Genomic DNA, 23,166 nt, shown 5'->3' with positions numbered 1-23,166 from the left:
AATTGATGAATTATGGGACTCGGGTTCTTCTGACCGGTTATTGAATGGGAACTGTTCCTGCAAGTGTTGTTCTTGAGCGGGGAGGATGTGCTGATGCGTGGGGGTCATCGGAGCTCATCCGGGCGATCAATCCAGCATAAGTTGAAGATCAATCGCGATGTAATGGCTGAATAAAAGACAGAAGAGAGAAGGCCATTAACAAGATGAGAGTAGCACAAGTAGAAACTCAAAATATCTCCAAGTTGATGTATATTTTCCGTGACTAAACCCGTTCATGTTCTCGTGTCCTCATCAGCCATCACAAACCCCACGTTAGTGGTCATGCTTAACATGAAAATTGACCAGGATGTGCCGCGGCTGAAAAGCTGGGGTTACGTCAATAACAAGGCGAACCTATCATAGCGGATCCAATGTGATATCTTTCTAAAATCTTGTAATCTGTAGGCATTTCTTCGTGTGGAAGGCCATCTCGATAACTTGGATACTTTCAGTGGCTTTAACGGGTCGGGGAATCCGGCCTTGGAGGACAGTGTTTAGTGTGACGGATCAACCGATCTGCACTGAAAGATCAACACAGCCACGAACCTCGGGATCCGAAGGACGATCAAGATATTAGATGCTCTCTAGTCTTCGTCTATATCCCTTTAATTGTTGCCATTTCCCTTGCTGTCGTTCGAAGGTTCTGAAGAGACCTTACGATGCTTACTCTCATCAAATCGATGACTCCAACAAGTGACGCCATAGAATAAGCGGCATCACAGCAACCCCTGTCACAAGAACCGTAGATCACCGAACATGGCACGCGAGCCCCCCGCGCCCACCCAAAGACCAGAGTGGATTAGCACCTGAATTGCACCATCAAACCCCGCGACTTCGCAACCCCCGGGGAGTTTCTTGTCCTGTTTTTTATTCCCTTCTCAATATCAAGCCACTGACGATCTCTGAACCCTTTCGTATAATATAACATAACCATGCCGCCAGCCGAAAACTCAGAGGCTGGTCGTCTCTTGAAATCTCAACCTCGCGACTCTGCCTCCTACACCATGGCTGATAAGGAAGAGGAGCGTAAAGCCTACGGGGCGATTAATAATGATGGGAGGAGGAATAGTCTTGTCGACGCTGCTGATGATGAAGCGATTATTCCCAAGGGGGCTCTTGATCCGGTTTATGAGGCGAAAGCTCGTATTCTGAACCGTGCTGTAAGTTTTGGCCTCATCTTATTTGATCGGGTGGGCGTTAACATTGTCAGATCCAAGATCTCGGTATGGGGCGGTATCAGTGGGAGCTTTTCGTCGTCATAGGCTTTGGTTGGGCGAGCGATAATCTCTGGCCAATCGTCACGTCGCTTATTCTTACACCTGTTGCCAATGAGTTCCGCGTAAGCAATCCGCCATATCTCACGCTGGCGCAGAACATTGGTCTGTTAGCCGGTGCAATGTTTTGGGGTTTTGGTTGCGATGTTTGTAAGTCATCGCCGCCCTGCGCCCTTCGATTTCTGCTTATTAATTTTGTTAGTCGGTCGAAAATGGGCATTCAACATCACTCTCGGTCTTACAGCAATTTGGGGCCTCATTTCAGCCAGCGCCCCCAATTTCGCAGCTATCGGCATTTTCGACGCCTTATGGTCTTTTGGTGTTGGTGGAAATTTACCAGTTGACTCGGCCATTTTTCTCGAGTTTCTACCAGCGTCGCATCAATACCTCCTCACGATTCTCTCGATTGACTGGGCTATTGCGCAAGTCATCGGTACACTCATCGCATGGCCACTTTTGGGCAATTACACATGCGAGCAAGATACGGTCTGTCGACGAAAAGATAATATGGGCTGGCGATATTTTACCATCACGGTTGGTGGACTAACACTTCTCATGTTCCTTGTGCGCTTTGTTCTGTTCAAGATCTACGAGTCACCCAAGTATCTCATGAGTAAGGGTCGCGATGAAGAGGCTGTTAGAGTTGTGCATACTGTTGCCAAGAAGAACGGGAAGACGTCAACGCTCAGTCTCGAGGATTTGAAGGCTTGTGAACCGGAGGGTTATGTTGCGCAGACAGATACCAGCGCCGCGTTAAAGCGATATCTGGAGAAGGTCGACTTGTCGCATATCAAGGCTCTCTTCGTTACAAGAAAACTCGGCCTCAGTACAGGATTGATCATGGCAGTTTGGGCACTCATCGGTCTTGGATATCCCCTCTATAACGCCTTCATTCCGTATATTCAAGCGACTAAGGGTGCCGACTTTGGCGATGGAAGTACATACCTCACATACCGAAACAGTCTTATCATTGCTGTTCTTGGTGTGCCGGGTGCTCTTCTGGGAGGATGGCTTGTCGAATTACCACGACTGGGACGAAAGGGCACGCTGTCACTCAGCACCATACTTACCGGCGTCTTTCTCTACTGCTCCACGACTGCGACGACGAGCGATGCTTTACTCGGCTGGCAATGCGCTTTCAACTTCTTCAGTAATATCATGTACGCGGTTCTGTACTCATTCACGCCAGAGCTGTTCCCTACACCTCATAGAGGAACCGGTAATGCGTTATGTGCGTCTTGTAACAGAATCTTTGGTATCATGGCAGTAAGTTCACCGTCAAAATCTGTCTCAACCCAATACTGACTTTCACAGCCAATCATTGCCATCTTTGCAAACCTGGAAACGTCTGCCCCTGTATACACAAGTGGCGCATTATTCATAGCAGCTGGACTCTTGGTATTAATTATGCCTTTTGAGTCTAGAGGCAAAGCTGCATTATAAGCAGTAATGTGACACCGAATATATAAATGATGGTATGAATGGCAAAAATACGAAGCGAAGCACTCTTTCAGGATTATTGATATAGCGTTTTCGTGCACTAGTTGCACAGATTAATGATAAAAGACTGATATCAGTCATGTTTCACTCTCTACTTCTCCTCATCCCGTTCTTTGACTAGATCTGTCTCAAAAGATAACCCAGATTCTTTTCTCAGTATCCCATACATAGAAGAAGAATCAAGAGGTCTTCCCTCAGCTTCAGAGAACCGCTTCGCCTCCTTCAGATGCTTAATGGCCACTTCAGCAACCTCCAGTCTCGCTCCAGACTGTTCAGCAAGAGTAATTCCATGACCAACGTCCTTAATTGCTAGGTTTAGATCAGACCAAGGCCGGTCGCCTCTCGCTGGCATGTAAGCTCCGGTAGTAAGTCGTTGAGACATGGAAAGTGCCAGAGGACCGTATTGTTGCTGGATCAAAGCTTCGAGGTTTTTGCTGCCTAGGCCAGACTTTTCTGCTAGGACGTGGGCTTCTGCCACGACTTCCATCATACCAGCTGTGATGAAGTTTCTATCTTGTCATTAGCCCTGCTCGGATTTCGGGGGAGAGCACCTACCCTGCTGTTTTCATCTTGCTCGATAGTCTCACATCTTCACCAACTCGAATCACGCCTCTTCCCATGACTCCCTCTAAATATGGATTAATCTTCTCGACGGCGTCGTCAGGTCCAGCAACAATCCATAGCAGCTTTCCCTGCGCCGCAACAGGACTTGCTCCGAAGACAGGTGAGGCGATGAACTGAGCGCCCTTCTCATTCAAACGGGTTTGAGCTTTGGCCGAAGAGTCCGGGTGAACCGTTGAAGTATCCGCGATTACTTTCCCGGCGAGCTGTTCAGGGTCCTCAGTGTCAATGATTATATCAAGGGTTGACTCGAGAGCTGAGTCGTCACTGAGAGACAGGAAGATGGTATCGCAATTTCCCACGAGGTCTTTAGCTGAGGGCGCAGGTTGAGCGCCAAGACTCTTGAGAAAGTCACCGCGAGAGATAGTTCGGTTATAGTAAATCAGGCTGGGGGCGCCGGTTGAGGTTAAGTGTTTCTGGAGATTTGTTGCCATAGGGAGGCCCATCGACCCCAGGCCTGCCAGTCAGTATTCTGATGTAAGGTAGGTGGTGAACGGAAAATGTACCTACCAATCCAACCAATTTGAGGAGACGCCATGTTGAATTTCAATTGAACTTTCAATGCAAAGGTAAAACCCACTGGTAGGGAAGTTAAACTTTCATATCTCAACCACAGTAGTTATATGTCAGCAATAGATTCATGATGACTCAAGCTGGAGTTCGTCGGACCCGAACCCCGCAGCCTCGGACTTGACCCCGAGCCGTTGCAATATCTCTCAATCGCCAACAGTTCCGCCGGGGCCTATCCCTGTAATCTTTTATTTTTCTTTTAAGAAGGTAGTTCCATTTTAAATACCCTTTTTTATTTTAGATGTAATTTCTGCTGCTATTACAATCATGGGAGAGATTGATGTTGATGTCAAACTAGTGCTTTTCCCACCTAGTTAGGCTACCCTATTTTAAGTCAATTTCAGTAAACTCCCTCAACTCATAGGTATTTTGAATTTGCTTTCGTCATAATGTCTACTCGAATTAAGTGAGATCTGAGCTCGAAGCGGTGGCATTAAAACGAACTGGAAAATAAAGAAGTCTCAAGTTGAGGAGGATATATACCTAAATTTTCTCGTTGAGCTCCAACCAATCATAAAGCAATTCCGGGCGAATGGTTTAGTGGTATAATACTCCCTTAGCATGTTCTATCCTCTGGAAGATACACCTCTGGGAGTGGTCCAGGGTTCGATTCCCTGTTCGTCCAACGTCGGTGGTTAGATTCCACTATTATCACTCTTTTTGCATCTTTTGAGAACTTTCCTTATTGTGATATCCTTGCATAATGCTGTGACACCATAAATTTGTGAGCCACATTCAGTGCTTGCTCTGGGTCCAGATGGTGCAACCTTATGCAGCCGCTCATCAAAGCTGGCATGCGATGTATTGGTCTTTTGGACGCCATTGGTAATAGAGAAAATACTCGTGTAGGTTTGACAAGTGAAGTTCCTTTTCGAAGTGCAAAAGTGGATGTCGAATGACGTATCTTGCGAAGTAGCGTTGTACCATGTTTGAACACCTCTGATTCTCGATGCCCATTCTCTGGCTCGAAGATCCAACTAGCCAAAGAATGTTTGGTTGGTCACATCAGCACATCTTAGTCGAGGCCTCTGGTATTTGAGGGTATAACTGTAGTTTTGGTGCTTCGCAGGCATTTGAAGGATCGTGTTATCGTATATAGAAGCTGTGACAGTCCTGTAAGTGCCTTGAGTGACGCCTCCAAATGTGTCGCCAACTCCGGAATCATTGGCCACTTGGCGATGTGAAAGCAAGGCCCAATTTACAAATGGTACGCCCTCATCTTGAGTGCCAACTGACGTCCATATATTCGTAGAAAGCCTCGCTGGGGGAATAATGGCAGACAATGGGATACACCTGTCAAAGTTCAGCATTTTAAAGACCTGAAGATAGAGTGGGCCCAGGGAAGAAAACATATAAGTTGCTAGTGCTTTGCCCCCCAGGTCTTGAAACATGAAATCTGACATAAGCCCGTGGAATCCTTCGGATCCGAGTCTCACCATCAACGGAGCCGTTAATTTACCTCTCACAGACTTGGATGTAGCATAACCTCGAAGGCTTCATCACGGCTATTTGAGCTTCGTTAAACTTTCCGTCGCCTCGAACTTTAACTCGGATATGGCTGCTGTTCTTGCAGCCGCAAGACCTGCCCTGGTGATCGTACCTGGCAACTTCAGCTTACCTCGATTCTGGAGCGCCATCCAGCGGTCAGTTGAAGACAAGGGCTATCCGGTCGAAGTTGTTCCTCTTCAGTCTTCTCGTGAGGAAAGGATTGATCCTGCGCCAGGTTTGGCCGATGACGTAAAGGAGGCTCAGTCAGTTCTGAACAAGCACATTAACCAAGGAAAAGATGTTGTCATGCTTATGCATTCATATGGCGGGATGGTCGGAACTGAAGCGACTCGCGGCTTGAGTCGCAACGAGCGAGAAAAGGCAGGTCTAAAGGGCGGGATAACACGCCTGATCTTTCTGGCTGCGATCTTTGCACCTCCTGGCAAAAGTACTCGGGGGCTATATGAAGCCAACCCAGGCCGTTATCCCCGCCGCGAGGTACGTGAGACTTTGATGTGTGATTGCATTTGAACTAATTGTAACTACGCAGGGCGACTATCTTATATGCGATGAAGAAACAGCCATGTGCTTCTACAGCAATCTCACAAAGGAGCAAGGCCAACAACTAGCTCAGGACGCTTCCAAGATTTCTCAGGCCGTCAGGGTCTTCGGCGATGAGCAGACATACGATGGCTTCCACAAACTAATTCCATCCAGCTATATCCTGACTAAGAAGGATGTGCTTGTTCCCGAACCAGCTCAGAGGCAGTTCATCTCACGACTGGAAGAGAACGGAGGCCGACCTGTCCCTGTTTTTGAGCTTGATACGTCTCACTCGCCTCACCAAACGGATCCCCAGCTGCTAATGAGAACTTTGGATAAGATTCTAGAGCAGGAGCATGGATCAGAGTGAGGAACAGAAAGGTCTGAGAATAGCGTGACTGAAGGTTTTGGTCTAGTCAGATAGTCAGTAACTTTTACATATCAGATGTTAGTCAATGGCTCGACATTCAGGAGCTCTGCAGTTTGACTGTAGTAGAATAAGACAAGTGACATACCATGGCAAGCTGACAGCATTTCAGGAGTTGGCTGAAAGCTCAGCTGCAGTCGTAGCCGGTTTCCAATTCATGTCAGAGATGAACCAACAGCAGTAAACGCAGATAGTTCAGAATCTTCAGCTTTCCGACTTTCCCGATCAACTCAAGGATTTCAATGTATTGCCAGCCACATTTCTCAAGCAGCCTATAAGATCGTTGGGAGCCATGTTGGCCCCTGGCGCAAGGGTCGATCATGTCTCAGCGCCACTCCCTTGCGTCGCTCCTGTTGATCAAGAGTCATCACGCTGTTCAATTCGGAAATCGGTAGTTACCAAGTCTAGATCACGAGGGAGCATGATAGTATTAATAAGAGAACTAAGAGATATTCTTGAGCATCATACATGTACTCGTCTTGTGTTATGTTACTGGTATCTATACTCAACGAATTGGTGAGGCGGAAGGTTGTTCGCAATCTGTGATGGAAGTGCGCTAGAATATCAAAAGTAAGACCATTATAGCAGGTTAACTAATTCCATACTAAAAGAGAATCACTAAATATTGAACTTTCACCCTCGCTATAATTCTGACAGGCTCAATTGATTCGATCCCTGGACCCATCTCAAAGTGAGACATTGAGCTCGTCTAGCCCCTTATCCATTCCTACCAACCCATCTCGCCTCCCTCAAACACGCTGCCATTCAAATCGATACACAAAAATTCCAGCGCGTAAAGATTTCTCTCAATTTAGCGCGTTTCAGCACTTTACTCAGCAGGCATCCAACCACGCCCGTGAACGAGGCCCTGACGATAGGACTCTCCCTGCTTTACTAGGGCTTTTCCGCCACAGCAAGGCGCTGAAAAGCTGAGCAACTGGTATGTATGACTGTCGACAAAGCGTTTTAATGGTTATCGCATTATTTAGTACCGTAATTCTGGACTTCCCAGCCACACGGGTTGACGTGTGAATAATGCAGTATCGATACGAAGATGCGCAGCCTTTTTGTTATAGCGTTCCAGGCAGGATGAGTGGAGTACAACGCCATGTATATCAAGCAGGCTGCTTCTCTCGATTGAAGAGACTCATCATCACAAGCAACCAGACAGAAACAAAGACATCTTTCGTCCATCTCGACAACAAAGTCTTCTGTATTGCTTTCATCACATAATTCGACTCCAAGATGAGAACATCACTGGCTCTCCTGGCTCTGGCAGCCACAGCCTTTGCCATTCCCCAAGCAGTCACAGAAGATATTGCACCCAAAGGTAAAGCCCCGAAGGGTTGCACCACCTCATATGATGGCCAATTTGAAGTCACAATCTTCAAGCCTGGAAACGAAAAGCGGGATGTCACTGAGGTAAGCGAGCTCACACTCTCAAATGTGACGCTCAACTAACAGACAACAGCGATCATGTAATGGTGAAGGCGTTCTCGTCCTGAACCTCAAAGACGGTGTTCTCAAGGACGCTCAAGGTCGAACAGGCTACATCTCGGACAGCTACCAGTTCCAATTCGACAAGCCCGCACAGGCTGGCGCAATCTACACATCCGGTTTCTCAGTCTGCTCCAACGGAACTCTTGCCTTTGGACCCTCCGCAATCTTCTGGCAATGTCAATCCGGCGATTTCTACAACCTCTATGACCGCAACTGGGCTGAGCAATGTGAGCCTGTTGAGTTCGGCGTTATGCCCTGTGGCAAGAGTAAGAATGCAAAGTCCGCCCCTAAGAAGAGAATTGTGGGAAGCAGCGTTGTCGCGACGACTGTTGTAACTGTTGTTTCTGATGGCACGACGAGGGAGGTTCCTACAACTATCGCTGTTCCCATGTGCCAGATTGGCGATGGACAGGTTCAGGTTCGCACGACGCCATGCGATGATATGGAGATCCCTATCATTACTGCTCCTCCTGTCAGTCAAGTCTCGGATGGCAAGCTTCAGGTTCCTACTACAGCTCCACCTGCGCCTCCCGCAGTTCAGAAACCTGCCAAGCCTGCGGATGACACACCTGCTGAGGGTACTGGCGGCGATGCCGGGGATAAGCCCAAGCCTGCTGGTGACTCGAAGCCTGGCGCTTCTCCTTCTGGAAACGATGCTCCTGATAACACGGGAGCCGCACAGGCTGAGAAGCCAGCTGGAGATGAGCCTTCTGCCACTGGTGCCCGACGTGCTGGCAAGTCGAAAGCCACTGAAACCGACGATGAAGTGCTGGCCACTGACTCTGGTACCCCCTCAGACACCGAGACCGAGGCGACTGGCTCATCTCGAAGCACACGTGCCGTCAAGCCCTTCAAGCCTCAGACGACGGAGAGTAATGACTCTGAGGAGACTGGAAGCAGCTCCAGTTCCGGCTCAGATGACGCCGCGTCTACGGGTGCGGCTCAGTCTGATGCTTTCAAGATTGCCGCGAGCTTGGGTATGGTGCTTGTATCGGGTCTGTTTGGATCTCTGTTGATTCTGTAAATGATGATGGGGCTGGGATTATTGATTGAGGTTATGATTGTATATGTTTTCTCGCATAAATGTGGTGTTCTGGTTTTCTCATGTCGGAGGTATTGGGTGAGTAATATTTAGATATCTCTTTACGAACAGTCAATGGCACAATAGACATGGAATCACAAAGCTAAACGTACTCAACGCTGACGTTCAATTGCCTCTACTTGTCAGTGCAAGCAAAGATCAGTGAAGATGATTCCTCATCATTACTCCACTGTAAAGGATGTGGGTGGGCCTGTTTTAGCACCACCGTTAGTGTCAAATCATCGGCATTCACAGCGCTCTCAAGCTTGCGAGGGGTCTTTCACAAACTTCTTGCACTCACAATCCTTTGTAACTCACGAAATTCACACAAAGGTTTGTGTGCAAGAAATAATGGGCGACTCATTCATAGGCAATCTCACAGAGAGTGTCAATCAACTGACGCCGACATCGATCGCCATCTCAGTCGCGGTCTTGCTGGGCAGTCTCATCACGATCTGGCTTCAAAATGGCCCATCAACACCCAAAGAGCTTCGCAATCTTCGACGAGAAGGCGTGTCATCAAGCAACATGAGCGACCAAACCGATTCCAAATACGACTTTCCTGAGAGCACTGAAAATGATGGCCCAATTCGTATCAAAGCAATCTTTGTGCATCCCATCAAATCTTGCGCCCCAGTCGAATTGAACCGAGCGCAACTCATCAAGAGTGGCTTGGTCTGGGATCGATGTTTCGCTCTGGCGACAGAAGTCAATCGTGCGGAATCAGAAGGGGGCCCGATATGGCGATTTATCAGTCAGCGGACTAAACCGCTCATGTCACAGATCAAGACCGAGTTATGGCTCAGACCCGAAGGTAGCGATGCGAGCTCTCCTTTCGACTCCGTGGGATGTCTCGTCTTCAAGTTCCCAGATCCAGATCCTCCGACTCTGTTGGAACAGCTAAAATCCATGCTGTTCTCTCATCCGAGGGAAGTCTCTGCGTTCGTGTCGCTCTCTCCAGATGAAAATTATCTCAATAAGCATGGGATCGCCATGAAGACATTTGCCATTCATTCAAGAGAAGCAAAAGGCTTGGATATGGGAAACGCACCAACAGTTGCCGCCACACTCCCCAAACTCAAGCGCTTCCTCAACATCCCCGAGCATCAAAAGCTCACTCTTTTGCGCTGCACACAAAACACTCTCGTGCCAACAGAGAAGAACCTAGCGCCCTTGGAGCACATCGGCAAACCGGCTGTTCACGGTTACACAGACCAACAACCCGTCAACGTGAACAATCTCGCCTCCGTCCACGCCGTTTCAGCTCTTCTCCCCAAAGAAAACCAGCCTCTCAACGCGCTTCGCTTTCGCGCAAATATTTGGATCACAGGTGCTCCAGCGTTTGTCGAAGAAACATGGAAACGATATCGCGTTGTGCCAAAGCAACAACATGCAGCCTCCCCTTCACTTTCTGTCGTTTGCCGGACATCGCGCTGCACGTTGCCGAACGTGAATCCACTTACTGGTAAATTTGATACAGATAAACCGGACAGTGGAAAAACGAGAGGAAACGCACAGCCTAGCTCGACGCTTGTTAAGCATCGAACGGTTGAGGATGGAAACCCGAGGGCTCTGGGGTACCTTGGCATGCACTGTGTCCCAGAAAATGCAGGCTTGCAGCAGGCTGCGGACAGTGTTGAAAATCTGTATGTTCAAGTCGGTGATGAGATTGAAGTTCTTGAGCGCGGAGTTCATTTATACGGATCGACTGCCAACGACTACTAGCCTCAGGTCTCTCCGCATGCAATTATCACCAGCTCGGAAATCTCCGAACAAGAAACCCTGAATAGAAACTCTCCGCTACAAGGTCAGCATCTCTACTATCGATATCCTTGTCTAGTGCAGACGATCAATCTTACAAAAAGCCACCTTCGATGCCAAGCCAACGCCTGTGTTACCATGTAAGCGGTAAAGACGTGTTGATAGGCTATCTCGCTCTCGGTGATTGGACAACGGGTGTTATGCGGGGATGTATGGCGTTTTGTTTGAGTCTGGTTGTTGGGTCATGGTCGAATTCGCACGCTATGGACCATTATTATTAAAAGCTTGAAGAGGGTTTATTTAATGTGACCAAATTCATAATTGAATAACTGATCCATGAGACGTAGCTGTCAGAAGTACTGCAAGGAATTTTACTTGTTGGAAGTTCCTACTAAGACCTGCAGGACAGCTCCTCAGATATATTACCACAGTGTGCATCTCTGGTTTCAACATACCTGTCTTGCCTGTGGCTTGCCATAGTCTCCTCACATTTAGCTTTTTGTTTGCCCTCCTGCATTTTTCCCCTTTTCTTTCCCTCTTGTTTCCAAAACCTTTGTCTCTTTCATTCTAAGCCCTACAGTCATCCTAATCATGAGTGAACCGGAGCCAACAGCGTTATGGCTTCCTGACGAGGTCCTCTTCAATATCTTGTCCACGCTACAGGACAGTGACGACCCTGATGCAATCTCCACCAAAGAAGCAAACATAACCCTCTTCAACGCGTGCTTGGCATCAAGGCGACTCGAAAGCCTTGCTCAAAGAGTCCTGTATCGCTGCATCGATGCACGGTCATCAAAGTGTCTTTTAACACTTGGCCAAAATCCTCATCTGTGTCGTCTGGTTCGAGAGCTGTATTGCCCTTACGATGAAGAAGTAGTGAATGCCTTGCTACACCCACATTTTCGAAATTATATATGGCTCCCATCCTCATGGAGTGCCAGTTTTCCGAACTGGCTCGAAAGTGAACATGGCCGGCAGGAATACTACGGCCAAGCAACAGCCTTCTGGGTGCAGAGGCTGCCCAACCTGAACAGGCTCACTATCAGCCTGAGCTACGACATGAAAGCCTTGACGGAAATGGTACAAAAGAGTTTGAACGGGCAGCCAAGGCGATTCCCGCGGTTGACGAGAATCGACTTCAAGCTTTGTCCAAGCGGTATACCACCGTGCATCCAGCCGAGCTTGATTCTATTTCAGCTGCCCTTTCTCAAAACAGTGACCATCCATGACATGCCCTTTTTTGCTAAAAGCAGCAGCGAGGACTTGGACATGCCAAAGAATGCCTGCAAACGACTCGAAAGGCTTGACGCCGACTTTGCATGGATCACACCCGGCAGCTTGCGAAATCTGCTGTCAGTCTGCGACAGTCTCCGCTTCCTGGACATCAAGGTCAGAACAATGCTATCAACAACGTGTGATCCCTTCAACTACCGTCTTGGTGACTGGATTCAACACTGCCACGCCTTGGAGAGTCTTGACCTTCAAATCAAGGCATCCAGGCGGTGGACGGACGGTTTGACTGGTGGAAGGGAGGTTCAGGAGCAGACATGGGCGGCAAACAACATTGGATCACTCCAGAACCTGACCCGTCTCAAGAGATTCTCCTTGAGCGTGGAGCTTCGTCACTTGACGGTGCCAGGACCCTCCGTTCCCCCTCCCAGTCCGTCGAAGCTTGACTTTGAACTCATGCTTCCAACCTCGATTGAGCAATTTGAGATCAGGAAGATCGGTATTCCGGACTACAAGGCTTTTGTCAGGAACATACGCAAACTTCTCCAGTCAAAGCGGCTTACGAATTTGTTTCAAGTATCTGTGGCAGCTCATTTGAAGCCACATCATGTTACACATCCGTGCTGGGAGGTACAGTTGCATGGGCCTGGCCAGTTTGACAAAGTCCTTCAGTTGGTGCACAAGGATCGTAAGGGGACGATCCAATCTTCGCGCTATGATCAGGAGGCATGAGTCTTGAGAAGAACTGCATACGGATTTTGTCCGAGGTAGCCATCGTGACAGACTCTTAGTTTGGTTGATGTTGGTGAGATTTTCAAGGAAGCTTTGCTTCTTAAATTCGGTGACTGGGAGGATGGTTTACGTTCATGGCCGAGTAGCTGCGATAATCTTTTGGAATGGGCACCATACTTCAAAATGCTCGAAGGTCATGATTTCTTCTGCGCACCATCCTCATTTGTCTCATTGTTCACATCGAAGTGCCAGCCCCGTGACTAGATACATGATGATTGATCTTGATTATGAATAACGTCCATCATTGTGGTTAATCTGGGACAAAGGCACTTCTCCACCCATTAATCGTTCAAAGCCTTAGTAAAAGCCGGGCAAATTTGCCCTAATATCCAAAGTCTTCAGTCAGAGTCATGGCCCTGCTCGTCAGCCTATCTCGCCTGGCTCTGAATCCACTGCATGGCCTTATCATCCGGGTTCTGCCTCGAAGGTAATTCGGGATTGCCCGCTGCGCCGCTGAAAGCCGCGAACATGATGCACGCCCACTGAATGTCTATGGCCTCCTTGAAGCGTTTCGTTTCGTCTGTTTGCATGTTGATGTGGATAAGGTATCCTGACGGCAGCGGCTTACCCGACCTGGTGAGGTGTCGTAATGCTCCTTCACAAGAAACCGGCAGTGGATTACCTCGATCATGGAACAAATTGAGCTCGTCGATTAACTGCCGCCGGTCACTCCCATGACCTGTGCCGCTGATGTCGATTTCTTGACCGAGACGCTTCTTGGTTCGAGGCATCCATCGGAACTGCAACGTCACTTTTGATTCATTCTCGTTGGAGGACTCCGTGAATATATACTTGAATCCGCAGTAACCCCTTGCCCATAGCTTATGCAAATCAGGATGGAGGCAAATCATGTTCCATACTTTATCGGTGCCTCTCAGTTCATGCGGGTTGTAGACATAGCAGTTCCCTCCTAGAAGATTGACACTGAGCAAGCCAGGACCGCGAAACTTGATATCACCAGTCGTGTTGCCATGCTCCTTGTTGTCCCACCATGTGTACGGAATGATGTGGCTAACCATGGGGTCTACTGTACCCAGCACAACACAAGAATTGCCATCACGTTCCAAGCATTTAGCCTCTTCAACCAAGTCACGGACATGGTCATTGAGCTTGAGATTAGTCCCAAACATGGGCATGTCCCAGTTCCAAGGAAATAGCTCTCGAGCTGTTTCGCGTATTCCCGCCTTTCCTCGAGTTCGTCCAAGGACAAAAGATGGTTAGGAGCGCTAAAACAGCCAGCGCCATAGATGACGCCTCCTTGCCCTGATATAGGGCTCGCCATGATTAAGAGAAGTGGTAAGTGCTGTAGGCGAGAGGAGAAGAATCAGAGATAACTTAAAACATAACAGAATGGCTGATAAAAGCTTTACAGCTATGTAATCTGAAATGGAGAAATAGATTGTGGCTTGCGGCCCTCAACTCCATCTTTGAAAGCTTTTTTTACAAAACCTTACATGTTCAAAGAGTATAGAAAAGGCGCTAAATGCGTCAAATTGCCTTTTGAATAAACCTTAGTATTGAAGCTCTTAACTGAAGTTACCACCAGTCGGGGCTTGAAGTTTCTTCTACCTCATAACCTTGAGTTAATCACTTTAATCTCTTGAGATTCATCACATCTCTAGGATAGCAGTCAGGTGAACTTGTAAGTGTTATAGGTGTAGATAACAGTGCAACTAATGGGTAGCTAATAGTGGTTTTGATCATGATTTGGTCCATCAACTTTATGTATGTAATTCATAGTAAAACAATTACAACATACCCCTTGTTCTAAAATAAACAATCAAATAGAACAAAGAGAGTTACTCAACGCGCACTGACTTTATGGCAGTGAGCAAGGTATCTCGTAGGTCTGACTCCGTGTGCACCAAATTGGCCCCAAACCTTTTGCAAACCGCCTCAACATTCCCTTTCTTTCGATATCCATCCAGGGCACAGACTATGGCCCTTTCTGGTTTCGTCTTGACAGCCAGCCCTAGCTCCATAAGACTGATTGGGGCCTCAGTTGAAGGGTGGAAAAAGAAAACAATGATGTCTGCAGCCTCTTGCATATCAAGCTCCCACCAAACCTGCTCCTCCCACCGCTTGTCTGAGAAGTCCTCCTTCCATGTACTATCCCAATCTGGTCGGTTTGGGTTGAGAATCGTCACGTGTTGATTCATCAAGGCTTTTGTCAGAGTTTCTCGCCAGTCAGGCTCGCCGGTGCTTGTTGTTATTCCTGCGAGGAAGATGGATGTGTTTTTGTCGTCTGAGTCAGGCCTGCGAGGAGCCATAACAATCTTAGCGTGTTGCTCCATGATGGAGGCTTGGGCACGCAACTCAGTACGTTGCAAGTGAAATGTTGAAGTTGCAGAATCCATGGAATGCTGACTTTCCCCGCCTTTGGTGAGTATCAACAGCCAGAGGTGGCCAATGATTGGCCACTCAACTCTACGGTCGTCCACAGTCTACTTTGGAAATATCACAATTGTTTTGAACACTTCAGACGAACAGACGAAGAATTGGGGGTCGTGTTTGAATTGGTAGATTGATTTATCTTGAGTTGTTCTATCAACCAACTTTCGCATTCGGCTTTGAGTGATTTGATTGGTGTCCTTATGTCTTCACGCAGCGACATAGCTTGCTAATAGCAAATGCTTGTTAGATCTGGTGAGGGCTCTCGCACAATCTCGTCACATATCTTTCGTGGGACTTTTTTCCAGATAACTATATAAGGGGCAGCTTATGCCTCCTATTCCAACTCACTGATTCACCCTACCTCAGTCATCAGATGATTCTAAATTCATCATAATCTTACCTAAGTTGAAGCGTTCAGGCTCTATAGAGAGTCGCAGTTCTGTGATTTGTCATGCCTAACTTAGTCTGGGCAAAAGAGGACCATATTTTCCTATTTTTGTCCTGCATGCTTCTTGGTAGAGCGATGTTGGTACATGGCCCCCTTCGTGCAATATTCCTCAATCATGGAAAGAAATTATTGGGTATAGGCTCCAATATTCTCATCTGGGTGTCAGATCCTTTGTTATTTTTTAATACTTCTTCTCTTTGTTCTTACAGTCCTGAGTCATTGGGGCGTTGATCCGTGTAAACGACATGAGCCAATTTCAGCTTGACTCTATTCAAGTGCATGTTCAGTGATTGAATAATGGGGCATCAGCGATAGGAGTATCACCACTTGTTCTCTGGTGTGAACAATAGAACACCAATTCTATTGACTTGCGCATTTAAATTACAATGGCCTCTTTGTTTCCTCGGGGCATTACTTATTCCCATTCTCACTTTTCCACATTCAGCTCACCAAACTTGAATACATCAACCCGTAACAATATACCAATATCCATACGCCTACAAATCTTCAAGCATGACTGACAATAGCGAAAAGACTTCTGTCCAGCTTTGGCCTTGGCAGAAGCGAGCTCTCGAGAATGGACGTACGCCACTGCCTGAAGGTCCAGGAGAAAGGCCCTGGCTAAACCTTTCACCAGATACCGAAATATCCGCCACTCCTTTAACGGCCTTAATAAATGCAAGTACCCCTAAACCACGAGACTGTGGCGAGTATCACCAAATCCATGTCAAAACTGAACATCAGCTAACATCGCTAACAGGTTGTCACACCGCACTCCCGCTGGTGGTCAGAAAGTGACATGAGACGTCTCATTCATCTGAGAAACAGCGGGGAGTCCTGGGCCACTATCAGCGTAAGTATTTGACTTAAAGTATCTAGAAAGTAACTAATTTCATTTATAGGCAGAATTCCCAGGCCGGACTCTTCAGGGAGTCAAGCAGACATACCGCAAGCGTCGTTTCGCTACTGAGCGTCAAATGGAGAAAGAGGCGTTCGCAGCGACTTCTGCTAAGCCTTCTCTTATTGACGACGACGATGAGAAGAGCAATTAGTGATTTAAAGATTACAATCTAGGAGTAATGGGGATAACCCTTGCCATGGCCCTCATATCTCCTTTCACAATTACTATATCTTACCCAAATACTACAAAATCCTATAAAGTCACTCTCTTATCTGTACTCCGCTGCCACCTACATTGTCCTTTTATCATTGAATTTGCATAGTTACAAAGGTTCTTATATACACATCGATAAGCGTTGTTGTTATTTTCTCTCCCGAGTCAGACTACTTGACGATGGGCTCTGGGATGGCCATGACCAACACGGTTATACTATAAAATCAGGTTCTGAGGACTGATAACTTTACAAAAGACGATAGAACTCTCCCAGGTAGTAAGATATCTTCCTGTTCGTCCACCAGAAAGTATTTCGATATTTTATTTCACAACGTTAACACTGACGTCAAATCTCACTATTAGCTATTTTACTCTTACGTCACAATAATAAAAACAATGACTGAACATATATACAATCAAACCATTATATTAGAAAATTCTCGGAGGCTCAAATATATTATCATTGCTCTGATACGGCAGTGTAATGACACTGCCGGACAATGCCAGCAGCTGCACAGCTTGCTGCCATTGGCAACATCAGTACTTCACTCTTGTTCCCCGTACCTCTCCCTCTTCTTCTCGGATTATGCCTCACAGCTCTCTTCATTTATATCCACAAAAAACAAAAGACCCAGAGATTAGAAAGACTACAAAAGCATAGTCCGGATGAAGCTCTGGCAGGAAAAGGCACTCAAGCGCGGGCGAACGCCTTTGCCAGAAGGCCCTGGCTAGAGACCATGGCTCACCCTGGAAAACTTCTGAGCATCCTTCTGCGAATCTCGAGGTGTCAGGCGCTCCCCAAGACCCCAATCAGGCCGAAGTTCCTGTATCAACCCCAGCTCAAACCGAAGCAAACGTAAGTCCCAGCACCACAGCTTACCAAACCAAGTATCACGGGAGTAGAGACTTGACATACCGTTTCTGGGAGGAGTCTGAATTACGTCGCTTGATAGAAATGAGATCTGGTGGGGCAAAATGGAGAGTCATTGCGGTCAGATTCATTTCTGATCTCCCATAGATGATTCATTCCTAAGTACTAACAATTCTACAGCAAGCCTTTCCTGACCGCACTTTTGAGGCGCTCAAACAGAGCTACCACAAGCGTCGACACGCAGTGGAACAAAAGATTGAGGAAGAGAAAGCCAGTGACAAAGCAGCAAAGAAGGGTTAGATCAAGTCTGCCGTCCGATAGATGCAGAGCTATAACAGCCACAACGATGGCAACAATATAACCAAACTCTTCCCGAAAATGATTAGGACAGTAATCCTTGTTCACCACACTATATCAATCGCAGCGACACTTTGAATACTTCCTAGCTATATATATATATATGTATTGTCCTGGTCTAATAAGACAGTTACACACGCTTTGAAAACACCCAGATTTCCGGCCAGGATATCGCGGTACTCTATGACCAGATTCGATACCTCAAGCTCACGATTGCTAAAACATGGATTCGTCTAAGGTGATTCGTTTATAGTATAATCTTTCGCCTCGACCCAGTGCACGACACCTTCAAGGCGCTGGGTATGGTAACTGGCTTCACCAAGTGGCATACGATTTGCCAGAACCATATTTGCTCCAGGCTGTGCTTGTTGCCCGAACTATAAGGGAAGAAACATGAGATCTAATCGCTTTACTTAGGCTTTGACCACATATGCCTCGCTAAAACGTCATAAGGTTTACCAGAAATGAAAAGCTTGGCTCACCTCAACAAAGCAACATAAAGTGCAACTCACATTTTTCACGAACAAACGCACGTTTAGCGAGAGAATTCGATCAAGTCTTGAAAACAGGATCAAGGGGGTCTAATCCAAACAGCCGATAAAAGACATAAGTTCGTCTCAAGCTACAATCAAACCTAATCTACGGCGATTTGTTAGGTAGCTTAACGAGATACACACGTTTCACTCTGACAAAGGTCTCTCTATGCTTTTCCACCATCAAACGGAGTCGTTTAACTGTGACTCAAAACTTCCTGGCAATGAATATAAATAACTGTATTTCTCCTATTAAACGTTCAATCACTTTCAACCCACATCAACTCTCCCAATGTCTGGCCGTATCAAACCGCGGCAACGAAAGGCTCTTGAACGGGGCCGAACTCCCCTTCCAGACGCGCCGGGCTATCGTCCATGGCTGAGGAAGGATACTGATCTCGACCCATCGGAGGCTGATAAGTCTAACAAGGGGTCCAGCAGTGGGTCTCAAACGGGATCAGACGTGAGCTCTAAGGTCGAGGTCGGTGGTTCCCTCAAATCCTCTTATCAAAAGCTCATCTAATTATAACAGAGAAATCCCAAGAAAGACGCTTAGTCACACAGACAAGTTCATTGCAAGTATCAATCGGTGGTTGAAGTTCGCAAATTGAAAGACCCGATTGAAGACAGTGTTGTTCGGGATAGGGGACAATATTCAATTCCGATACAATAGGCTACAATTCAACACAATCCCCTGCCTTATATAACCAATCATTCACTTCTCTTTGGAACAATAGTCTTCGGCTTGCTATGGTATGGAAAGATGCAGTTGCACTGGTATATGGTCATCCTGACAGTACCTTGTTACCGGCTTTCAATAGAACAATCAAGCTGCCTCATTCACTGTCCTCTGTCAGTGCCCACAGCATTCACTTGTGAATTCGCCAAGAACCTCCAGTAAATATAATTATTTAATTTCTTAGTATATCAGCTTCTTCAACTGCCAGATCTTCACCTGTTCTTCTACAAGAACACCAACATCACTGTCCTGATCGTTTCCTTATATTAATCATGTCTGGGATCAACAACGAAACTCCTCCTAATGCTCTCAAACCCTGGCAATCACGGGCCTTGGCGAAAGGCAGAACACCCTTGCCAGAAAGCCCTAATTGTCGACCATGGCTGGAAACCAGCTCGACGCAAGATGCGTCTGGACCTGGACAGCAAGCTGCGGTAACTACAGGATCATCCTTTGCTTCACTTCCCTCAACTACCGGGGAAGCCCTCTCCATGTTGGAGGCTGAGACGGTAAGTCCCCAGACGCCTATGACTGACTATACATCCAGCGCTGACATGATGGTCCTGTGCAGAACAGCAACCAGGGCTACAAGTTCTGGAACCAAGACGAAGTGAAGCGCCTTATCGAGCTGAAGAGGGAGGGAAAGTCATGGAGAGATATCAGCGTAAGTTATCATTTAGATTTAGCCACCCGTCCCATCAAAATACTGACATGCTATTTCTCAGGACCACTTTCCTGGACGATCTATCGAAGCGCTCAAGCAGACATATCACAAGCGAAGATCAACTGCTGAAGAACAGATGCGCCCAGTCACCAAGGGAAAGGAATATCAGCCGGTGGGATAAAGAAGGGTGTTTGTTTCAGATAGCATGACACGAATTCACTCTCATAACGAATTCCCTGTTTGCTTTCAAACAATGTATCATGTTTAACTCTTGCTTGTCTGGTTCTTTCTTTCTTATGAACTTTTGCTTTGATCTTTATCCATCAAAGGTTTGGAACGCATGCGTTCCTGTCATTTCAACTACTCCATGATTAAGCATTCACAAAAAATCTTGTGCCACACTTTTCGTCTTTCACATCACCCGCCTTTCATCCCGTTTACCAGTCACACTAACAATGACGGTAGATGATGTTTCACCACCAGTAGACTACCCTATGCCAATATGTTGGTGAGATAAGATACATAACTGCCACCAATAAGCATAGAATTCGTCTTATCAGTGATACTAGGTTCAGAATTCAAACTATGAACGTCGTCATGGGCTCAATAAACATTATGATAACCTTAAGTTAAAGCAAGCCATCTATGGTTCAAACTTAGAGCACCAAAGCCGGAGCAACAATTAACCGCATGTGCCTTCCGCCGGCTCCACTTATCACCCGCCGAACCTCCCCCACCTTGCGATGACCCTCTGAATTCCGCGGGGTATCGGTGTTTCGCGAACTTCATCATCCCTCTTGAACTCTCCAGGCCCCCCTCTCCCTTTTGGACAACTCCTCGGCCTAGCTTCTGCGTGGCCAATTGCATTATTTTGAATATCATTTCTTGTCCTGTTTCAACTTGTCTACAAGCAGCCACAACTGCCCGCCATGGATGACCAATTTGGAGGACGTACTGACGATGATCTCTTCTACGACGACTTCGAACCGGTCGAGAGCGAGACCGTCGTCACTACTGAAGCCGCACCGGAACCCCAGCCTGAACCTGTAGCACCGGTTCAGGAACCCCCCGCTCCTCAAGAGAAACCAGCGCCAGCGTCAGCGCCAGCTCCCGCACCCTCAGCCCCTGCCTCAAAACCCGCTGGCCTCTCCTCGTCACGATATGCCGATAAACCAGCTCCTCCCAAGCCCGCAAAACAAGCTCCCCAACCGACATCCAACGCACCTCCTAACGCTCCAACTGCTCCTCGCGAGAAGAACACCCATGGTTCGCAAAACACCGCCGCCAATTCTGCAGCTCGTCTTCAATCTGGCGCAAACCCACGACAGAAGCTCACGGACGAAGAACTCGCTGCCAAGATGGAGAAGATGAAGCTCCTTAACGCAGAGAAGGCGCGCAAGTTTGAGAAAGCCGAAAAGGATGAGAAGGATCATGCTGCTGCGTATGCTCGCGGCATGGAGGAGGCTAAGAAGCGTCGCGCCGAGGAAGCTGAGCGACGTAAACGTGGCGAAGAGGACAAGCGCAGACTTGATGATGAGCGCGCTAAGAACAGAGAGCGAAAACTCAAGGCCATGGGTATGAAGGAGGGTGGATGGGATGAGGGCAAGGATACTCTTGAAGAGGAGGAAAACCGACGTTTCCGCGGCGCAAATGGTGGTATTCGAGGATCAAGAAGCTCCGGTCTTGGTGGAAGTCGATACGCTTCAAAGGATAACGAGGAACATGACGTGGATCGCTTCTTGGACGAGCGACATCGTGGTGGAAGGGGTAGAGGTCGTGGTCGGGGAGGACGAGGAGGCCGAGGCGGACGCGGTGGCCATGAAGGCGCACCACCAGCACCAGTCAAACAAGCCGTCCCAGCAGCCGAAGACTTCCCAGCTCTACCCGGTGAGGTCAAGAAGAGCGCACCGGCACCAGCGAACGATAAGCCGGCTTTTGCGGCTGCAGCAGCTGGACCTCCACCACCACTGCCACCACCCACTGGTGGAAAGTGGGATGAAGAGATGGATGAGTATGATGAGCTGAACAAGAAGTCATGAACAAATTGAAAGAGATGGAAGACTAGGGATAGCTTGACAGCGGAGTTGGAAAAATACCATAGGTAGCATTGTTAGACAGCATCGAAAGCCGAAGCGAGATTGAAAGACTTCTCCTCATTTCTATTTGCCTTTCGGCGCTGAGCTGCTTTTCTAGAAAGGGTATTATCCTGCTCTCCGCCAACTCTTTCATTCTTATTTCCGTCCATTTTATACACAGCGCCAAACGCCTGAACATCCCAATAAATAATTACACATTGATTACCATCCTCCACGGTATCCCCTTCCGCCGCGGCCGCTCCTATATCCTGAACCTCGAGGTCCTCGGGGTCCACCAGGTCCATCATCATCCATAGGCGCCCTCGATCGGCCCTTCATCTCCTTAGGGAAAGCATCGTACGTCTTCCTCATCTGTGCATATCCCAGATGCATCTTTCCGTAGAAGTGATCGGCCAGGCGTCTGTCATTGTCGAGTCGACTGAGGTAGGCACCACAAACATCGCAGACTTGTAGCTTCTGGTGGCCTGAGGGACCAGATGTGTCGGAGAGGGCTTTGAGTTCCTTTTCGCGGTCGGATTTGGATTGTGAGGCTTGACGGACGCGGAAGAGCTCGTCTTGAGCGCGCGAGACTTCGCCCATTGAGCCTAGGATTTCGACTTCCAGAAGGCCGTTGTTGATGGAAGCTGTGAGGTCGGAAATAGATTTGAGCTAGATAGGTTAGTATCTCGCATTGCATAAACAGGGTTAGGGACGTACCAGAACATTGGTCTGACGAATCTCATCAGGTGTCTTCTCCAATCGTCTCTGTGCAGCATCGATTCGGCGATTACAGTCATCGATATACTTTTGCAGATCGCGCATATAGTCGTACTCAAATCCGTATTTCTGCTTCTCCCGATCCGATAGACCATCGTACTCCGCTTTCAACCCTTCATTGTGCACCTTCGGACACGGTCCAATATCCTGCTTTGTGTTTGTGAAGAGATCGTGTGGACAGGTGCCTGCGAGATATGATCGACAGACTTTAGGGTCGGTGAGCGATAGTTGAGCGGCGCGCGATGTTGAAGATGCGCCCATAAGCTGCTCGAGCAGCTTTCTCTGTTCAGCGGCCATTGCGAATACGTCGTTTGAAGATGCTGAAAGTTGGCGGGGCCTCAAGATTCAAGATGCGACGGCATGTGGAG

General features: G+C 47.7%; 15 protein-coding genes and 1 non-coding gene across 17 annotated transcripts; 11 read left to right on the top strand and 5 right to left on the bottom strand.

Annotated features, from left to right (window-relative positions):
• Positions 1–593: 593 nt before the first annotated feature.
• On the top strand, positions 594–3,934 carry FOIG_06823 (MFS transporter, metabolite:H+ symporter). Of its 2 annotated transcripts, XM_031206042.1 has the most exons (3): positions 594–1,463; positions 1,516–2,579; positions 2,628–2,979. In XM_031206042.1, the coding sequence occupies exons 1-3, from the start codon at positions 1,265–1,267 to the stop codon at positions 2,754–2,756; spliced, it is 1,392 nt and encodes a 463-aa protein (XP_031064766.1). In that variant the 5' UTR covers positions 594–1,264; the 3' UTR covers positions 2,757–2,979. The 2 variants fall into 2 exon arrangements, with proteins under 2 accessions (XP_031064766.1, XP_031064767.1); XM_031206043.1 differs by having other exon boundaries at positions 1,441–2,579; positions 2,628–3,934.
• Positions 1,441–4,075, bottom strand: FOIG_06822 (uncharacterized protein). The gene is made up of 3 exons (XM_031206041.1): positions 3,945–4,075; positions 3,369–3,891; positions 1,441–3,322 (listed from the first exon to the last, which is right to left on the bottom strand). The coding sequence occupies exons 1-3, from the start codon at positions 3,970–3,972 to the stop codon at positions 2,905–2,907; spliced, it is 969 nt and encodes a 322-aa protein (XP_031064765.1). The 5' UTR covers positions 3,973–4,075; the 3' UTR covers positions 1,441–2,904.
• Positions 4,076–4,530: 455 nt separating this feature from the next.
• Positions 4,531–4,629, top strand: FOIG_06821. Its single transcript has one exon. It is a non-coding gene; the product is annotated as a tRNA-Ala (tRNA).
• A 126-nt stretch (positions 4,630–4,755) lies between these two features.
• On the bottom strand, positions 4,756–6,392 carry FOIG_06820 (uncharacterized protein). The gene is made up of 2 exons (XM_031206040.1): positions 5,901–6,392; positions 4,756–5,762 (listed from the first exon to the last, which is right to left on the bottom strand). Exon 2 carries the CDS (start codon positions 5,441–5,443, stop codon positions 4,982–4,984), a length of 462 nt encoding a protein of 153 aa, XP_031064764.1. The 5' UTR covers positions 5,444–5,762; positions 5,901–6,392; the 3' UTR covers positions 4,756–4,981.
• FOIG_06819 (uncharacterized protein) lies at positions 5,408–6,922 on the top strand. Its single transcript, XM_031206039.1, has 2 exons — positions 5,408–5,990; positions 6,043–6,922. The coding sequence occupies exons 1-2, from the start codon at positions 5,559–5,561 to the stop codon at positions 6,403–6,405; spliced, it is 795 nt and encodes a 264-aa protein (XP_031064763.1). The 5' UTR covers positions 5,408–5,558; the 3' UTR covers positions 6,406–6,922.
• Positions 6,923–7,467: 545 nt separating this feature from the next.
• FOIG_06818 (uncharacterized protein) lies at positions 7,468–9,181 on the top strand. Its single transcript, XM_031206038.1, has 2 exons — positions 7,468–7,884; positions 7,934–9,181. The coding sequence occupies exons 1-2, from the start codon at positions 7,708–7,710 to the stop codon at positions 8,984–8,986; spliced, it is 1,230 nt and encodes a 409-aa protein (XP_031064762.1). The 5' UTR covers positions 7,468–7,707; the 3' UTR covers positions 8,987–9,181.
• Positions 9,182–9,304: 123 nt separating this feature from the next.
• FOIG_06817 (uncharacterized protein) lies at positions 9,305–11,328 on the top strand. The gene has a single exon (XM_031206037.1). The coding sequence runs from the start codon at positions 9,395–9,397 to the stop codon at positions 10,766–10,768; it is 1,374 nt and encodes a 457-aa protein (XP_031064761.1). The 5' UTR covers positions 9,305–9,394; the 3' UTR covers positions 10,769–11,328.
• Positions 11,329–11,350: 22 nt separating this feature from the next.
• FOIG_06816 (uncharacterized protein) lies at positions 11,351–13,030 on the top strand. Its single transcript, XM_031206036.1, has one exon. The coding sequence runs from the start codon at positions 11,396–11,398 to the stop codon at positions 12,764–12,766; it is 1,371 nt and encodes a 456-aa protein (XP_031064760.1). The 5' UTR covers positions 11,351–11,395; the 3' UTR covers positions 12,767–13,030.
• A 164-nt stretch (positions 13,031–13,194) lies between these two features.
• FOIG_06815 (uncharacterized protein) lies at positions 13,195–13,956 on the bottom strand (the record flags this gene model as incomplete). Its single annotated transcript, XM_031206035.1, has 1 exon — positions 13,195–13,956. One exon carries the CDS (start codon positions 13,954–13,956, stop codon positions 13,195–13,197), a length of 762 nt encoding a protein of 253 aa, XP_031064759.1.
• A 505-nt stretch (positions 13,957–14,461) lies between these two features.
• On the bottom strand, positions 14,462–15,176 carry FOIG_06814 (uncharacterized protein). The gene has a single exon (XM_031206034.1). It carries the CDS (start codon positions 15,118–15,120, stop codon positions 14,626–14,628), a length of 495 nt encoding a protein of 164 aa, XP_031064758.1. The 5' UTR covers positions 15,121–15,176; the 3' UTR covers positions 14,462–14,625.
• Positions 15,177–16,245: 1,069 nt separating this feature from the next.
• Positions 16,246–16,720, top strand: FOIG_06813 (uncharacterized protein; the record flags this gene model as incomplete). The annotated part of the gene is made up of 3 exons (XM_031206033.1): positions 16,246–16,251; positions 16,429–16,521; positions 16,571–16,720. The coding sequence occupies 3 exons, from the start codon at positions 16,246–16,248 to the stop codon at positions 16,718–16,720; spliced, it is 249 nt and encodes an 82-aa protein (XP_031064757.1).
• A 562-nt stretch (positions 16,721–17,282) lies between these two features.
• Positions 17,283–17,953, top strand: FOIG_06812 (uncharacterized protein; the record flags this gene model as incomplete). Its single annotated transcript, XM_031206032.1, has 3 exons — positions 17,283–17,638; positions 17,686–17,773; positions 17,834–17,953. 3 exons carry the CDS (start codon positions 17,283–17,285, stop codon positions 17,951–17,953), a joined length of 564 nt encoding a protein of 187 aa, XP_031064756.1.
• Positions 17,954–18,835: 882 nt separating this feature from the next.
• Positions 18,836–19,066, top strand: FOIG_06811 (uncharacterized protein; the record flags this gene model as incomplete). Its single annotated transcript, XM_031206031.1, has 1 exon — positions 18,836–19,066. The coding sequence occupies one exon, from the start codon at positions 18,836–18,838 to the stop codon at positions 19,064–19,066; it is 231 nt and encodes a 76-aa protein (XP_031064755.1).
• A 488-nt stretch (positions 19,067–19,554) lies between these two features.
• On the top strand, positions 19,555–20,127 carry FOIG_06810 (uncharacterized protein; the record flags this gene model as incomplete). Its single annotated transcript, XM_031206030.1, has 3 exons — positions 19,555–19,791; positions 19,854–19,946; positions 20,008–20,127. The coding sequence occupies 3 exons, from the start codon at positions 19,555–19,557 to the stop codon at positions 20,125–20,127; spliced, it is 450 nt and encodes a 149-aa protein (XP_031064754.1).
• Positions 20,128–20,687: 560 nt separating this feature from the next.
• FOIG_06808 (uncharacterized protein) lies at positions 20,688–23,148 on the bottom strand. The gene is made up of 2 exons (XM_031206028.1): positions 22,739–23,148; positions 20,688–22,690 (listed from the first exon to the last, which is right to left on the bottom strand). The coding sequence occupies exons 1-2, from the start codon at positions 23,093–23,095 to the stop codon at positions 22,244–22,246; spliced, it is 804 nt and encodes a 267-aa protein (XP_031064752.1). The 5' UTR covers positions 23,096–23,148; the 3' UTR covers positions 20,688–22,243.
• Positions 20,708–22,365, top strand: FOIG_06809 (uncharacterized protein). The gene has a single exon (XM_031206029.1). It carries the CDS (start codon positions 20,876–20,878, stop codon positions 21,983–21,985), a length of 1,110 nt encoding a protein of 369 aa, XP_031064753.1. The 5' UTR covers positions 20,708–20,875; the 3' UTR covers positions 21,986–22,365.
• Positions 23,149–23,166: the final 18 nt, after the last annotated feature.

The sequence above is a fragment of the Fusarium odoratissimum genome, assembly GCF_000260195.1.
Source record: "Fusarium odoratissimum NRRL 54006 unplaced genomic scaffold supercont1.9, whole genome shotgun sequence".
Lineage (NCBI taxonomy): Eukaryota > Fungi > Ascomycota > Sordariomycetes > Hypocreales > Nectriaceae > Fusarium > Fusarium odoratissimum.
The sequence above is the reverse complement of the archived record's forward strand: the minus strand, read 5'-3'. Positions and strand labels throughout refer to the sequence as shown.